Source organism: Lampris incognitus, chromosome 6 (genome assembly GCF_029633865.1).
Source record: "Lampris incognitus isolate fLamInc1 chromosome 6, fLamInc1.hap2, whole genome shotgun sequence".
NCBI lineage: Eukaryota > Metazoa > Chordata > Actinopteri > Lampriformes > Lampridae > Lampris > Lampris incognitus.
This window is the reverse complement of record NC_079216.1, coordinates 18,353,627-18,371,291: the sequence shown is the minus strand read 5'-3', so window position 1 is coordinate 18,371,291 and position 17,665 is coordinate 18,353,627. Positions and strand designations below refer to the sequence as shown.

Here is a 17,665-nt window from a genome sequence, read left to right as displayed (position 1 = left end):
ACGTTAGCTAGCTAGCTAACTAGCTATCTTCCACCCGGTAACGTTGCTAGCTAGTTGCTGACGTTGCTGGCTAGTTGTGGCACTTTCAACTAATACAAAAGACTGATTAAAATGGATTTCAATTTTTAAATTGAACATGTAGCCAGTGATTTATTGAGCATGTAGTGTGTGTGTGCATGTGCTCGTAGCGTTAATTTCCTGATTTGAGACGCAGTATTGAGGCCGACTATCACTCCCGCACTTTTGCCCACCTCTCTAATACAGAGATCCCCCACTTACCAAATCCCACTTTAACCCCTGGATATAGGCAACCTCCTCGGGCGCCACCTGCCCCTTAATATATATATATATAGGTATATATGGGGGCAATTCAATCTATATGTATTTTTAATGATTATGAAAATAAAATGAATAACACACACATTGACTTATTTGTTATGAATGAGATGATGAGAGAGAGGCACCTGTTGAATATTTGATTGCAAATTTTTATATTTTTGAATTATTTATAACTGCACACAATATGTCGAGTCTCCTTTTTTGTTTACCTTTTTTTGCACACCTGCTGTTGCACTTTTATTTATTACGCGGGTGTTCCGTTGCCTGCCAACACGGGCATCGCCGGTTCGAATCCCCACGTTACCTCCGGCTTGGTCGGGCGTCCCTACAGACACAATTGGCCTTGTCTGCGGATGGGAAGCTGGATGTGGGTATGTGTCCTGGTCGCTGGTCGGTCGGGGCGCCTGTTCAGGGGGGAGGGGGAAGTGGGGTCAATAGTGTGATCCTCCCACGCGCTACGCCCCCCTGGTGAAACTCCTCACTGTCAGGTAAAAAGAAGCGACTGGCGACTCCACATGAGGCATGTGGTAGTCTGCACCCCCCCCCCCGGATCGGCAGAGGGGTTGGAGCAGTGACTGGGATGGCTCGGAAGAGTGGGGTAATGGGCCGGATACAACTGGGGAGAAAAAGGAGGAAATATCCTAAAAAAAAATATTTCCCCCGAAGATGGCACGGGGGGGGGGGGTGGATATCACCTCAGGCGCCAGAAACGCTACTGACTGTACACCTGAGGCTGTCAGACCTGAAATGTCTTGCTCAAGGAAGGACACACAGACACGGGAGCTTGGGCTCTTGCAGGGAGGAGGAGGATTTCAATATTCACTACATCTACCTTCACTCAGTGAAACATGCTTTTCTTGTGAAGGTCAGTGGTGCAAACAGTGCCTTTCATTTCCTTTATCTTACGATGTCACCAAATAATGTGTTGGATGGACAAGCTGGCCGGGCTGCTGCAAATGTGCCCTCTTTTTGTACAGCACTACGCTGTCTGTCCAACAAAGACCTAAATGGTACGCTTGCAGTAGTTGATGCTGGGACATTTAAGCATGCAATGGTGCTGCACTGTGACCAAGAAAAGCACGCTACATCGAAGCCCCGAGAATTATTTTACACTTTCTCATTTAGCAGACGGCTTCCTCCAGAGCAGTTTACAGAAGTGTTACGAGAGCTCATACATTTGTGTGTCAACCTAAAGAGTACTAACAAGTAATCATATCGTAGCAAAGAGTGTGAGTCAACGTGGTAATAGTGGACTCAGGTTACAAAGTAGCCATTCAGTGCCACAAAAACCACAGCTTTAGTTTTATTGATGGGGGAAGATTGCACATATGAGGAGTCCGACTTGGAAGGACGGCTGCTCATATAAAGGAGTCTGATGCACAGTCCGTGTTAAACGAAGCTTCGCACAGCAGTAACGGAGAGAAGTTGTTTTCATGGTTTGGGGCGCTGTTGTGTAGTGGCGGGCCATGTGAAGCTGAATACAAACAACTGACTGGGATAGATGCAAGAATGCTGGATACCAGCATTAAGTTTCCTTTATGAATCCCCTTGGGGGAAACTCAGTTACTGCAAATGAACCCTTTCTAGCTGTGATCTGTGTGGCTAGGAGCAGCGCCCGGGGACCAACTCCAGTTCTTCTTTCCGCTGACTCGGTCAGGGACAAAGACCGGAGCACTCGGAGAAAACCCACTGCAGACACAGGGAGAACATGCAAACTCCACACAGAGGATGACCCCCCCCCCCGCAAGGTTGGACAAGCCCAGGGTTTGAACCCAGGACCTTCTTGCTGTGAGGCGATAGCACTAACCACTGGGCCACCGCGCCGGCCATTAGAGTGCAAATGTCCACAGTAGTCCTGTAGGGTTTCGAGAGTGAGACGGGAGGAAGAAAGGGCTGAGATAAGGTGGGATGGCGTGCATTCCACAGTAGCATTCAGTGGAAGAAGCTATTTTTATCCCTCGGTTTGGTTCGTCTGGAATCACTTTGTGAATGGGGGAGCCTGGTGGCTTGCACCTGAACTTGGAGTCATAAGGAGGTTAGAGGACGGGCGGGTTGCAGCCAGTGATTTCCTTCACCGACTTGATTCACTTGTAGTCTGGCTCTGTGCTGTAAGGTGGCTGAAAGACAACAATGGAGGACATTGAAAAGGAGTCGGTAAGGAATTTGACCATCGTTTGTGACAGGTTAACTTTTTGTCGGACGTAAGTAGCATTGTCTGCTGGGCTTAGTGTAGTTGGTGTTTTCCTTCCTCTTATCTGAAGGGCGTGTGTTGGGGGGCATAATCTATAGTTCATAATCATCTCCACGGTCTAGCTAACGTTGAGCTCCAAGATGATGTTGACCCACGAAGCAAGCTGCTGGTCCAGCTCGTTTGCTGACTCGCTGTCATCAGGAGTATCATCATACCTGTCCCCATCATCATCGGGTCTGAGAACCTTAACAGAGGGGTCCTTGAAGGTGCAACTGTTCCAGTGGTGAGAGTCAGTGTGTTGGATCTGCCCACCTCACCGGCTGTCTGTCAGCAAGAGTGTGATCAGCCGACATACTGGATGTGGTGTTTTCAGCTGGGGAAGCTTGGCCTGCAGGAGCTCGGGTGCTATGGTTAAAAATGCCAAGCTGAGATCCAGTAACAACATGGTGGTCTTTGTTTCTGGGCTTTCAAGACGCCATTAGATAAAAGGTAGGCAGGGTTTAACGACCACCTCTGTTGACCTGTCTGAAAGCGGCCTGGCGGCCCAGCGTGACTCTGAAAGTCTTTGGTCATTTAGGTCCATAATCGTTGAGTTTGAGCAGTCAGAAGCTGCCAATACACACATTTTTGTGCCCCCCCACCCCCCCTCTTTTTCTTCCCAATTGTACTTGGCCAATTACTGTATTTTCCAAGCCGTCCCTATCTCTGCTCCACCCCCTCTGCCAATCCAGGGAGGGCTATAGACTACCACGTCGCCTTCGATACATGTGGAGTCGCCAGCCGCTTCTTTTCGCCTGATGGTGAGGAGTTTCACCAGGTGGACGTAGCGCGTGGGAGGATCACGCTATTCCCCCCAGTTCCCCTTCCCCCCTGAACAGGCGCCCTGACCGACCAGAGGAGGCGTTAGTGCAGCGACCAGGACACACACCCACATCCGGCTTCCCACCTGCAGACACGGCCAATTGTGTCTGTAGGGACGCCCGACCAAGCCGGAGGTAACACGGGGATTCGCACCGGCGCTCCCCATGTTGGTAGGCAATGGAATAGACCGCTACACCAGCTGGACAACCCGCCTTCACAAAATTTTGCTGAGATCTGCAGGGTAAAAATACAAAGCACTGAAATATTTTTACATGTTGTGTTAACCACAGAGAGACAGACAAAGTGAATTTGAGTGATTGTCTCATAAAAAGATTTATTTATTTTTGCCTCCATGTCCAAAGGCTAGTTAACAGCTCTGTATAAAAGCCAGGTTGTAATGTAGACTTTAACATCAGTCTGCGTGGAGGTGGAGCCCAAACTAACAATCTCATGAAAAAATATCATACAGCCCCCCCACCCCCCAATATTCAAACATTGAAACCAGTTTGACCAGTTTATACTCGGAGTTGACTGAATGGTAACCACAGTAAGTGAGGAGTGGTTTGAGAGGGTGATGTGTGTGGGTTGGGGGGACAGCACAGAAAACGGTAAGGGGACATCCCCACACAGGAAGTGTCCCTTTTCCCCAATGAAAAGGTCATCATGATGTAGCTAGCCATCACCACTTGGAGCCTGCTTCTCCTCCATCATGGCTGTGGACGTGTGTCCGGGTGTAAATGGACCAGACTCATGAACGAGTCAAAAAGCAGAACTTCACCTAAATGACTAACTTTCTGAGCCAGTGATTTTATGAAGGGACAGGTATTTTTGTAGGGGTCACTCTTAAATGGATGGGTTTCTAAACCTATTTACCACCAATATGAACCGGATGTTTTCAAAACATACTGACCTAAAGTTTTAGCTAGTACTCCAGAAGCAACATCTGAACAAACTGGAGAATAGGGGTGGGTTCAGAATAACAGAACCTTCTCCTCTTCCGGCTACGAATTGAGTTTCAAAACCAGGTTTCTGGTTTACTGATTTCTATACCAGCATGACCAGGTTTCTAACAAACAGATCAGATCTAGCAAAAAAAAAATAAAAATTTTTTTTTTAAACTTTATCAATGACAATGACGGGGTTTAGCTGGGCCCTGATAGTGTTGGAGCTAAGTTGGTCAAAATAAATCACAACACATCAACTATAAAGCTGTTCCACCAGCTACACCTTTAATATCAGATCAACAAGAGTAGAAAAAAGACAAGAAGACTAACAGACAAAACATTAGGAAAATGTCAATAGCATCCAACAAGCTTTTTTTTGTTTTTTGTTTTAAAGAAATCCTCTGTACATTATCTACACAAAGCCTGCCTGGGAGGCCATTATTTGTGTTCTAGTGCTATGTTACTCCTTACGGGCTCACAGTGGAGAGAGGAGGTGTGTAGAGGACAGGAGAACCGCCTCTTCCAGGAGCACAATAAATAAATTGGTGGGAGGAGCACTGGGAGCAGCCTCCTGCCAGTCTGTCGGCGTTCAGGGACACTGTGATGCTTCTAGTCTTCTGTCCCTCATGTCCACCATGCTACTGTCTAGATATACCGAAGTCTCAGCAGCGCTGGGCCTCAGCATGACTCCGAGGAAAGTCCTCGAAGCGGACCCCCCCCACAACCCCCACTGCAGTGTGGGCATCCCCTGTAAAGCAAAAGTACTTCCGGGTCAAAGTAGGACCTCTCCCTGGGGAGTGCTGAGCCAGGGATGAGGCCTTTGTGCTGGTCTATGGACTGACCTCTCCAAGGACCATCGACCACGGCCTACTGGAGTTTACCACAGCAACAACCTGCATGGTGGTGTGTGTGTGTGTTAAATGTTGGGTCAACATAAAAAACAAAATCTTGAAAGATTTAATCCACAGAACAACGTAATCCAAAAAAACAGAACATGTCTCATTTAAAGAAAAATAATTCCAAAGTGAACATTCCAAAGGGAACAATGAACATCACGCCAACATCATGACCTCGGCAGGGGCCGAGGACATGGAGATTTTCATAACACCATGTCCCTGAGCAACCACTGCTTCCAAACCCAAACGGTCCCCCTGAACTACCACCAATGAGCTCAGTAACCCTAAAACGGTGCACTGGATCTCAGCTAGGACTGGGTGGAACTGAAGCCTTCTCTCACAACAATCCCTTGTGTAGTAATTCCTAAACAGAGTCCAATCTCTCTTACATTCCCCAAGTCCAAAGGGCTGTCGGTACCATCTGGAACAACCAGGCCAGGTCAAGTAGCCAGCAGGGAGTGTCTCAACATAAAGAGGACCAGCCAAACTGGCTTTGCTAAGAGACCTCCGGAGGAGGCAGCAGCCAGGACATCCAGGCAGGGAAATTAAACATCCACAAACACCAGTAAACTGATGTGGAAATGGAAACCATGCGCCTCAGACGCTTCTTCATGTGATCCAGTCACATGACTCCAAGTAGGGTAGTGGTCAGCCAATCAGGGCTCCCTGTATAAAGGGTCGACAGTAGAGTAGTTTAGCATTTCTGTAAAGTGCATTGAAGTCCAACATACTGCATGCAATCATTAGCTCAACAATATATAAATGAATGTAAGGCTAAAGGGAATTACAGACCACTGAGCTGGCTAGCTTAATTTCAACAAAGTGACCACAGATGCCAATCACAATTCACTTCTGAAGGATGTATTATTACCACTAGATGGCAGCATAGCTTTCAATATAGAACTAACTACAACTAATCTGCAGCGTTACAACCCCCTCCCTCTCCTGGGTTTGATCTCATAAAGCAGGAAAGGACAGGACCAAAGACGAGGTGCATGTGTGTTTCCTAATTTTCATCTTACCATTCTCACCTCCGCGCAGGAGGATACATAGAGGGGGCAGAGGCTTGTTGACTGGCAACTATGGCAGAGGAAGAGAGGCCTGTGAGGGGGAAGCCAAAGGTGAGCAGAGCCCTCGAGAGGGACAATACATATACAGGACATTCACATCTGGCTATATCAACAAAAAAATGATGGCACATTTTTGTGCAAAGTCAAAACCAACAAACTTTTACCCCCATGTGGTATGAAGAATACACGATTTGTAGTCAAACATAAATTTTACTTTGACTGACTGACTGTTGGGATAGGCTCTAACATCCCCATGACCCTGAGCAGCATAAGCGGTTTGGATAATGGATGGATGGATGTTTGGATATACCCCAGTTAAAATACACAATATCTCAAGTCTGGACATGACAGAATATCCCTGGTTTGGATGTGATTAATAATAACACAGAACCTCCAACCTTTGCCAGACCTCGCATTGCTGTGAAACCAGTTGTGCAGTGTAAATCTGAGTAAGGAATGACCGATGTAGTGATCTGATAGTGGAGGTGCTACAGACAGCCCTTTTCTGTACAATCAGTCAGTTCATCTTCCATGTTTGGCATGACAGCACCAGAATCGGGAACAGTTTATCCACCAGGCACAGTGGGTGCCAGACTCCACGATTAACCAGACACTTCCAAAAATCAAATCCAACTTTAAGAATTAAAAAGGATTTATAAAAGGTGGAGGCTGGTAGACAGTGTGGTTGATACTAGTAGGTTAATAGCTGGTAGCCTGACTCGCTGTTATAGTGGGGAAAAAAGCTGGCCAATAATGAAATATTATCATTTGTCATCTTTCAATAGCATTGCATTTAGATAACATTTGGATATCGTACAATAGCGATAGAAAATTTTGTCGTCTATATTAGTGATGCCGAGAATCTATTACCTATAATTTCTCAAATATAAGGTCTGAAATGCTTAAAGAGTTATTTGAGGATTTATTTTGGTTTGATATTATACTTTACATTGCCAAGCAGTTGGATTCATAAATACAGTTTTGCATATGAAGGCAGATATTGCAATATATCGATATCGTGTAAAATTCCATATGATTACTGTGATAATGATATTTTGCATATCACCCAGCACCAAGTGAAAATAATTAGTAGTCATTCATTTTCCTGCATTATCCTCAGAGATGGGAAACTGGCTCACCTGTGGCATAGGACAGGTCATACTGGCCTGACAGCAGGGGGTAGCCCATGTGATGATGGGAAGGTATGATCCGCTGGGAGGGCGAGGAGCGTGGCCGATCCCCCTCCCTCTCCCTGTCTCTCTCTCGCTCCCCCACCCCACCCCGCTCGCGGTCATGGGGGTTCTTGTCGGGGACGGTGGGGGATTTGCTCTTGTACTGGCTGGCATGCTGCTGGAGAATGTCCAGGGCTTTGGCCTCGCTGGGCGGTTTACTGCTTACGGTGGGGCTGGACCGGGAGCCCTTCTCCCCTTCCTCACCTTGGGGAATCTTGCTCCCGTATGGAGAAAATGGGTAGCCTGGTGATAGGTAGGCGCCTGGAGAAGACCATAGGATAAATATATACCAAAAACCAAAACCTGGATACTGAAACTCACACCAGATCTATAAGCTGGAACTCATCAATGATGTGACAACATCAGTGCACAGGCTAACGCTGTTTTCCAAAATCAGAAAAATATTTTTTAAGATTTTTTTTTTAATTCCCCCCACCCCCCCCCTTTTTTTCTCCCCAATTTTACTTGGCCAATTACCCCACTCTTCCGAGCCGTCCTGGTCACTGCTTGACCCCCTCTGCCGATCCGGGGAGGACTGCAGACTACCACATGCCTCCACCGGTACATGTGGAGTCACCAGCCGCTTCTTTTCACCTGACAGTAAGGAGTTTCGCCAGGGGGACATAGCACTTGGGAGGATTACGCTATTCCCCCCAGTTCTCCCTCCCCCCCTGAACAGGTGCCCCGACCGACCAGAAAAGGCACTATTGTAGCCACATCTGGCTTCCCACACGCAGACACGGCCAATTGTGTCTTTAGGGACGCCCGACCAAGCCGGAGGTAATACGGGGATTCGAACTGCAGATCCTCGTGTTGGTAGGCAATGGGATAGACCGCCACGCTACCCGAATGCCTGGCTGTTTTTTTCTTCTTCTTTTTTTTAAGGTAGCCTTTATTGGCAACCAGGGTGTCTCCTTTTTGGTAGTTTTGCCAGTATTAGCATGGAAAGAGATGCTTGACAGTAATGACGGGGTAGTGAGAGATAATAACAGCCCCCCCACCCCCACCCAAGACATCCTTTAAGTATGTTTTGATTTGCATGCATGTTAAGCTGTCTTTCTCTTACCAGGGTAGTTCTGCATCATGACAGAGGGCATGCCCCTGTATCCGGGATGGTTGGGATCGTAACCTTGGCCGTAGGCATAGGCTCCGTGCATGTATGGCATATAACCCTGATGCTGTGCCAGGGGAGAGGAAAACTGCATGTGGGTGCCACGTGCCTCCTTCCCCCCTATCCGCTGCTCTTCTGACGTCGACTGTGTCCGCCCGTCCATCCCTTCTTTCACTTCTTCTTTCAGCCGTGTTTTCTCCTCTTTTCCCTTCCTGTCCCTGTCTCTCTCCCTGTCTCTCTCCCGTTCTCGATCCCTCTCCTCTTTCCATCTCTCCTCCTCAGTGGGTTTGAGGGCTTCTGGATATTTGTTGGGGTAGACGCCTGGCCACAGGCGTGAATCGGGCTCCTTAAGAGAGAGGGAGAGAAAGAGAGAAACACAAAGAAGGACTAAATTTAGTCTGTATAGTTCTAAGATATCAAACATTAAAAGACAATCTGTTGGATCTGTAGTACCTGTCTATACCACATGGCCTGTTCCATGCCAGGTGGTCTTCCAGACTCCATGCCCGCCTTAGCGTCCTCTTTCCCATGATGCCCTGCTTCGCTCAGCTTCATCTTCAGACCCTCGGCCTGTGGGGTGGGAGCTTTGGCTTCCTCCCCTTTTGGCATGATGACTGACTTGGCCTGCTCAGAGGCTGGGGGCAGCTCTGGCTTTGGCCTGCACTTGGTGCCCAAGTCTGTCAGGCTGGGGGCCTTGGAGAGGGTGGGAGTAACTGAAGCTTTCTGCTTCCACTCCTCAGGACCCTTTCCAGAAATTTCCCTCTCCTTCACCATGGTGTCTGCCTTCTTCTCAGCAGCACGGTGCTGCCTTTCTTCATACTGCTGCCTGTAGGCAGGGTTTGCGCTGAGCAGGTGGCTCTGGTAGGCCTGCTCAGGGTGGTAGGTGTAAGGGGGTACATAGCTGTACTGGTTGTAGTAGAGAGGCTGCATGTACATGTTGGAGCGTTGCTGGATCACGGAAGCCTGCTGCTGGGGCCCTGCCTCTGGCTTCCGCTCCTCGTGAGGCTCTACTTTCACCTTGCTCTCCTCCACCACCTCCTGTTCCTCCTCCTTCTTTACCTTCACCTGTGCTCCCTCAACATGAGGTGGCCCTGGTGGGGCCACTCCTGGGCTGGCATTGGGGTAACTGGGGGAGTAGTAGGCGTCATAGCCAGGGTAGTAGGGAGACTCTTTGCTGGGGGGCTGGGGAGGAAACAGGGCTTTCTTGGCCCCGCCCTGCTCAGGCTCCACCTTAGCACCCTTCACCCCCTCCACCCTCCCCTCCCCATCCTCGCCTGCGTCCGAGATGTCAGAGTAGGCGGGGCTATTGGTCTTGACGGAGGAGCTGTCTCCTCCGTTCTGGTTGAGGTGGAGGGGGGCCTCTATCCTGCTTGCCACACCAATGGACAAGCTGGGAGCGTTGTCCGAGAAACTATATATCTTGTCAGCCTCAGCCTTGATGCTGGCCAGCCGACTCTGCTGGGCATCTGAGGAGCCGTTGAGCAAGCCACCAGGGTCTGAGGCCTCCGAATATGGACTCCTCCCCTTGGGACTGTCTCCGTCTTTCCTTTTCTTCTCCTTCTTCTTTTTGTCCTTTGAACCGCTTAGGGCAGGGCTGAGCGATGCAGGGTCAGCCAGTGGGGGCAGTTTGGGTTGAATGGCTTTAAGCTGGGGGCTCTTGGGGAGGGACTGGACCACCGAACCCAGGGCAGGTGAAGAGGCAGGGCTTGGTGAAGGGAACGCATAGAGCTGAGGGGCGATGGGTCGCGCTGCCTTTACACCTTTTTGGGCAAGCCTGTCAGCCTTACTGCCGGATGCCATCTTCTTTGCCTTCTTGTCATCTATTCCATCATTGCTGGCTTCATCTGTCAGACATGGCCCCTCCTCACAGCCATCCATCACCTCTGGCTCTACCTCCCCTGTCTTCTTCTTACCTTGCTTTGAGGTGAACTTCCCTGAGGGGGAGGGGCTCTGGACATCGAAGGCCCTCCCCTTTGGTGTGGCTGAGCGAGCAGGAGACATGGAGATGCCTGCTCCGTTGCAGCTGTTTGGGTCTGGGTGCAAAGTTGATTCCTCTCCATACTCGCTGTCTCCGTCCAGATCCAGTCTGACATCATCGTGGTTGTGAGCGCGTGACTGGTGGTACCTCAGGCCGTTTACATGCTTATACTTTTTGTTACAGTTTGGGTGGGGGCAGTCGATTAGGACAGGAGAGGAGCAGCTGCGGTCTGCCTGTGGGGGCACCAGGTTCTCTGTTTTGACACCGGGTAGGGGAACCAATGCTGTTCCACTGTTGGAGTTGGTGCGCATCCGCTTGGTACCCTTGGTGTCCTCGGAGCTGGAGGTGGGCTCCATGTCTGAGGCTGCTTTGTTTTTCCTCTTGCTGGCGGAGGAGGGGCTGGCCTTGGCATCCTCAGTGGTGCTGGTGGAGGTCTGGCTGCCCCGGCGACCCTTGCTGCTGTTAGCGGCAGCACGGGTCTTGCTGCTAGCTCTGTTGTCAGAGGAGTTGCTGGTGTCATTGACGGGCGTGTTGCTACTGGGCCTCATCCTCTTCCCTCGGCCGCGCCCACTCCGCATCTCTAGGTCGCTTGTTGGAGACTCACAGAATCTGCCAGCAAAACACAAATACCATTAGCACTGCTAGCAACATTGGCACAGACGTCAATGCTAACGCAAGTAGCACCCATTGCACTAAGCTCCTGCTTGTTTAGAAGAAAAACAGAGTCCATGGAATAATCCTCAAGAATTCTATTAAATTCTAGAGCTACATATTGAATGGTTTGCCGCTGGATAAAACAGGGTATAAGTATAATTTTTTGAAATTGAAATATGACAGGAGCGACCTACACTTAATACAAACATTAAACTAACCCAGTGTTCAGAACACACCAAGCAGCTCTGTCACTGATCACCGGCCGGCAGATAGATTAGTGCATGGGCGGTTTGTTTCTCCGATAGACTTTCATAGTAAGACCTTTTTTTTTTTTAACTGCAGACACTGCAATGCAATCTCTATGCATTCTGGGAGGGCTTGGACTAACGTTTTTTTGTCATACATATCCGGGGCAGCCAGCCATACCTCATTGGCTGCTGCTGTATGTCACCGTAATGCATCAGCGTGTCCGCCCTATTGCAGCGTTCAAGATCCACTAGTAAACAAATACTATGTGTATTGAGAGATGCGGACTTCATTACAAAATCAACTGTAACTTGCTTGATTCTGAACCGATTTGGTTTGTTATAAACATGAGAAATTAAACATTTTACTGGTTACCGATTGGAATTAAATTCAGTTACTGGGGGCGGATCTAATCAGCTCTATGCCAAAACATTAGCTTTCTGAATAGCCACAATTTCCTCTGGGACATGCAGACTCCGACCTATGAATAGGAAACATTCAAGTGTAAATTATTTAGAATTTCAGCTTTTGTGAGTTTCTTCAAAAATGTAGATTTCTATATCTATTATATTTTTATAAAGCCGCCTGGTTGCTTGGACAACTATGGGTGTCACCGACATGCACCATCTTACGGAGAAGGTGGAAAAACATGAAACATTGAAGATGCATATGGACAGTTGCCTGAAACTTTTGGATGTTGAAAGGGTCAACACTGCCACACAGTTGGACGAGAGCTACAGGATAGCTGTGCGTCATCACAATGATGAGATGAGCAAGAACCGCCACATTCTAGCCTGTCTTATCGACTATGTGAAGTTTTGTGGCGTGTTCAAAGACTATCTGATGAAGACTGAATCAGATTATTGTGAGAGTGAAGACCTTACTCAATAGTAAAGCAGTGTCTCTCTCTTCACATTCAAAGGTATTTGTGAGGGCAAACTGATAGATGTCAGTTTATCTGCTGATGACCACAGTGGATTGTTCAGTGATTCTAGAGCCAAAATAATTCTATTCAAGACATTTGAATAGAATGAATGCCTGGAAGTAGCTGTCCACAAATACTGTATTGTCGCCTAAGGAACAATCCTTGTCTTATGTTGCCATCTAGTAGTTACTGGTGGTATTGCTACGTGAGGTGACCAGGGAAAAAAAAGAAAGTTTGGCGGGAGCCGCCACTGGTGTCTCCAGACTGACACATTCAGAGGCTCTATCAAAACCACCAATGGCTCAATGCAAAAAGGAACCATCATAAAAGAAGAAGCAGAGCAGCAGGGATGATCTGACAGGAGATGGGGGCAGTGGCGCCCCCAAGGGGTGGCCACGGCCACCCTGATACTATCCCTGGCCCCCCCAGCCACGAGTCGCATATGCAGAATATGCTTCTGATTATGCATAATATGCTTCTATCTGATATTTTGCATTAGGTGCTGTTCATTTAAATCAATAATGTATATTTTTCTTAACTCTCATATTGACAGTTTTCCACTAGGCGATACAGTATACTACAACAGCATCATAGAATTCCTGAAATTCAGTCATGGCTTTTGTTTTGGTGTGCCACCCCAAGATTTTCAGTGGCCCCATTTGGCCACCCCTATGAAAAATTTCTGGGGGTGCCACTGGATGGGGGAGGAAGCCAGTTCTCTTTCATTGAGTACGTTTGTGGGGAACTACATGTCTGAGTCGTCACGTCCCACAATGTCATGCTGGGTTGGAGTTGTCTGGATAGAAAGTAAATGTTGGCGGAGTGGGGTGTGTGTGTGTGTGTGTGTCTACCTTGGCGGGGCCCAGTCATGCCGTGTGCAGTCAAGCAGAGTTCCAACATAAGTCTTGTTCCTCCAGGTGACGTTAACCACCAGCATGCCTGCAGACAAACACAACATATAAACAGTTTACTATAACCAACCTATACATGGGAACTGTACAACTAATCCAACATTGTACACTTAGCAATTGGTCTTGTGTCGGTCAGTAAGGCAGGCCTTACGTTAACATTGCCAGGGTTAAGGGGTTAGGGCAGGGGTCGGCAGCTTTTGGATGCCCTGTGCCACTACAATTTTAAAAAGATTACAGAACCGAGTGCCAGTTCATATTCATGATGAGCATTTGTCTATTTATTGCTGCTGTCAGTCTCCCCGTCTAGACTCTGCATGCCAAAAGACACACACACACACACAAACACACACACACACACACACACACACACACACACACACACACACACACACACACACACTATTGCTATTTGTGCAAATGTATGAAAATTAATAGGGCACAAAAGAAATTAAATTCCATCTAACCAATTTAGTGCGACCCTTGTTTGTCGTAATATGTGGTAACCACTGTTAGACGTAAAATGTCATTTACATCCACACTGTCAAGAGCCATGCTGAATACCGACACATTTCAATGCGAGAGTTTGCTGGTGGCTTATGTTTTCAGCCATGTCTGTAATGGCCCCTCTACAGTTCCCACAGAAACGGGCATTTCTTTGATCCTGTTGAGGATCTTGTGTTCATTGGGTGACCCATCAAATACAACCTGCGAACTGATCAACATGAACAAACACTTGGATGTGTTCTTCTTTTTCTTTCATGTGTCTTTGATGTGTTTTATTGTTCACAGTAGGTGAGTTTGTACTGTGCAGCACAACTTGCATTGAATGTGAACTATACAGGACAGTGGGAACGGTTTATAATGTATAGTAGCTGAATTAACTTAAGAGTAGGTGAGAAGGGGTAGGAAAAATCTAAGTGTATACTTCCTCCGACTCCTTTTCAAACATGTAACAAATAATCTGATGCACACGGAGATTTGTTCGCTGAGTTTGATGTGTGGATTTGTTGATCACTCCAGATTACTGGCAATGGCTTATCTGTATGTCATATCCTGCTTATTTACATGTTCGACATAAATCATCATTCACTGATTCAACTGCTGAGTAAAGCCTCCTTTATATCCTCTATGGGAGAATGGCCTACGGTGTTGGGCTGTATGACTTTATAGCTGCCCTCTGTAGCTTGGTTTTGGGAGGCCCATCGGGTTGTAAACATGCTGCTTTGCTTCCCGTACTGGGTCGCTGCCCTCTGGACTGATTCAGCTTCATCAGCCTTATCTTTGAAAGTTTTCTCGGACCTTGTTTCAAAATTATGTTTTACATTTGAGGTTCGACACAAAATTTTCACAGCAGGGAGTGCACACAGCTCGGTCCTTTCGTTTAATAAATCTGAATTTGTTTGTCCAAGAAGCTGAAAGAGGTGAATATTAGACAATACTGCTTCTGCCATCCTCAGTCGGTTCTTGACATAAAGCAAAACAGAAAGCTAGCTAGCTATGCTACGTTGTCACCACCACTGTAATGCTGCGCTGTGGGCAGATCAAAGGGCGGGGTGGGATGATAGACCCCATCACTAGTCTGCACCCTCTTGCTGTCAAAAACAATGGAGTGGGTCCGTGGTGGTGTAGCGGTCTAAGCATCGGCTTTGTGTCGATGCAGTTACCCACTGGGGACCGGGGTTCGCGCCCCGGTCTCGTCAGATCCGACTATGGCCGGACTCGGTGAAGCAGCGATAATTGGCAACGCTGTGTTCGGGAGGGGGGTGGAGTCGGCTTGTGTTCGTCACGTGAATGTGTCTCTGTGTGTCGGAAAAAGTAGTGGTTCGGCCTGGAGTCGCCTTGTCACGAAAGTGGCGAGGCGACTCCTTCGAGACTGCTGGCCGGAGAGATGCAGTTGGCGAACGCATGCAGTACGAGGGTGGGTGTTTGAACTAGAATAGGGAGCAATTGGCCACTAAATTGAGAGAAAAATGGAAAAATCAGAAATAGGTTAAAAAAACAAAACAAAAAAAACAAAACAAAAAACAATGGTGTATTTTGAGGCTAGATAATTATTTCAGTATTATTTTAAATCAAATTGTTTGTTTAGATCACCATTAGGCTATATATTTTTTCTATTAAAAATGTAATAAAAAAAAAGTATGTTAAAAAAATGTATTGAATTGCTCTTCGTGCTCGTGTTAGTGGCCACGTGCAATAGGTTGCCACCTTCCTGAACATATATCCACTCAGCAGCCAACCAAATGGCAGGTCTTCCACTAGAAGGGCGGTAGTGTTTCTGGGGCCTAACAGACCAGAACCCAGCAGTCACACGGGGTGGAAGCGCCGGTTTAACAAGGCTCCTCAGAGAGCACGTGCATTATCGAACTGGCCCTGCTGACTCAAACACTTGCAGCTGAACACACACATTGTCTCTCTCTCTCAAATTCTAATGGCTTTATTGGCAAGACGTCACACAATACATATTGCCAGAGCAAGCCGTTTAAACACTGAAAAGCTAACCCAGCAGTCACTGGGCGGCAGGCGGGGAGACACCCCAGACAGGCCGCCAGTCCATCACGGATTAGAAATTAATTAATGAGAAAACATATTGCTGTAATGCCTTTTTGTGCCCATTCTTTGAATGTTGGATCATACACCCCTGGCTTAAACTTTGAGTCATATGCAAACCACTTCAGTGGGCAAACCTCTCCCTTTAATTTATATTTATTTTACTATAACATTCCATATTTCTAATGTAAATGCTACTATTGGGTTCACAACATGTTTCATTGCCCCCATTAAATATTTGTCTCCTACCAAAATCTGGGTCTGGTAACCCTGTATCTCCCTTTCCACTGAGATTCATAGTCAGGTCTACACCAACAGGTCTGAGGTCTGAGTTGGGCTGCATGAAAATATTCCCTAAGATTTGGTAAAGCCATTCCCCCTTACTTTTAGGAAGTTAGAGTGTCGTAAAGTTTATTCTTGGCTTTTTGCTGGTCCAAATGAATCTAGAGATCCCCTTATCCCAGGCTATGAATTTGTTTTGGGGAACATTAATTGGGAGCGATTGGAATAAATACAGTAGTTTAGGTAGGATGTTCATTTTAAACTGCTTGTATTCTGGCACTGAAGATCTAAAGGTGAGGGTGGACCACCTTTCCAACGCCCTTTTGAATGTTTTCATCAATTTTGTTATAACTGGTTTCAAACATGTTGGAAAGTGTTTTGGTTATAGTTACACCCAGATACTTCAGTGTTTCAGACATTTTTGTTATGGAAAAGCAGACCTACATTTTGAGAGTCCAAGAGAATATATTTAAAAAGAACTGGAAAAAAATGAACATTTATATGGGAAATGACACTGACTAAATGAATGCCTAATTAAAATACTTGTTTGAATACTGAAATATTTCCAGACAACTATTTATTGCTATTTTTTGTTGTTTTTTTTTTTAAATTATTATTATTTTTATCTGGGTGTATAGTTTACTGTATTCTTTTTGTGTTGATGTTGTTATACTGTTCTGTTTATATCTTTTTGAAAACTTAAAATCTTAAGTGAGATAAAAAAGAAAACATTATAGAAAATAGATGATATACAACAGCAAAAGAAACAGTACAGCAAAGAAAAATAGTATAAAAAAAAAACTCATCAAATATAACAGCAACAACTTGTGTCAAGTGACTCTTGTACTGTCTCACTGCAACATAGACTGTTGCTAACTGACAGCTTTTCGGGTCTTTCCCTAGTAGGACTGGTAGTTTGTCTCCCTCTAATAAGTTAAGAAAACCTTTTGTTATAAACGGGAAATGTTTAAAACATGCTTCTCTAATATGTCTACACCTCTCCCATGTGGTGAGGAGGTGCAGCTGTGTTGCAGGCTCCCTGACAGCACAGCCTTTGCTCTGCAGGTCTTCCTCTGTCTCCTCTTTTCAATAGCAAGGCTGTGCTCACTCAGTCTGCACACGGTCGAGGCTCTTTTTAGTTGCTGATCGGTCATCACGCTCAATCTGCTGTGGTGCCCTGTCGGTTCAGGGCCAGGCAGCACTGCATTTTGCTCTGTGTTAGTGTTTGCCAACAGGTGATGTAGTTTTGTTTTAACTGTTTTGTAATTTGACTGAGTCTCATTGGTGATGTGTTTTGTTCCTGAAGTGTGTTAATGGAACAGGTTTGTGGTCTCAGCCTCAGGACCACTTGGGTAAGGGGGTTGCTACTACTCCTCAGCTCTTGGCATTGCCAGGCTTTGGTAATGATATGGGGGGGGGGTACACTTAGTTTTAGGTGTGTCAAAAAGTTAATGGCTCTTTTTTGTATTTTCAGT

At 46.7% G+C, this 17,665-nt stretch overlaps 1 protein-coding gene across 1 annotated transcript in view; it reads right to left on the bottom strand.

Moving 5' to 3' along the window:
- Positions 1 to 3,705: 3,705 nt before the first annotated feature.
- Positions 3,706 to 17,665, bottom strand: part of znf609a (zinc finger protein 609a) — a 151,837-nt gene continuing 137,877 nt past the window's right edge. Inside the window, exons 4-9 of the mRNA XM_056281501.1 lie at positions 13,299 to 13,386; positions 9,098 to 11,231; positions 8,600 to 8,990; positions 7,441 to 7,794; positions 6,254 to 6,332; positions 3,706 to 5,897 (exon numbers count right to left, since the gene is read on the bottom strand). Of these exons, the coding sequence (XP_056137476.1) occupies positions 6,259 to 6,332; positions 7,441 to 7,794; positions 8,600 to 8,990; positions 9,098 to 11,231; positions 13,299 to 13,386 (3,041 nt within the window). The 3' untranslated portion in view covers positions 3,706 to 5,897; positions 6,254 to 6,258. The remainder of the gene's footprint in view (positions 5,898 to 6,253; positions 6,333 to 7,440; positions 7,795 to 8,599; positions 8,991 to 9,097; positions 11,232 to 13,298; positions 13,387 to 17,665) is intronic.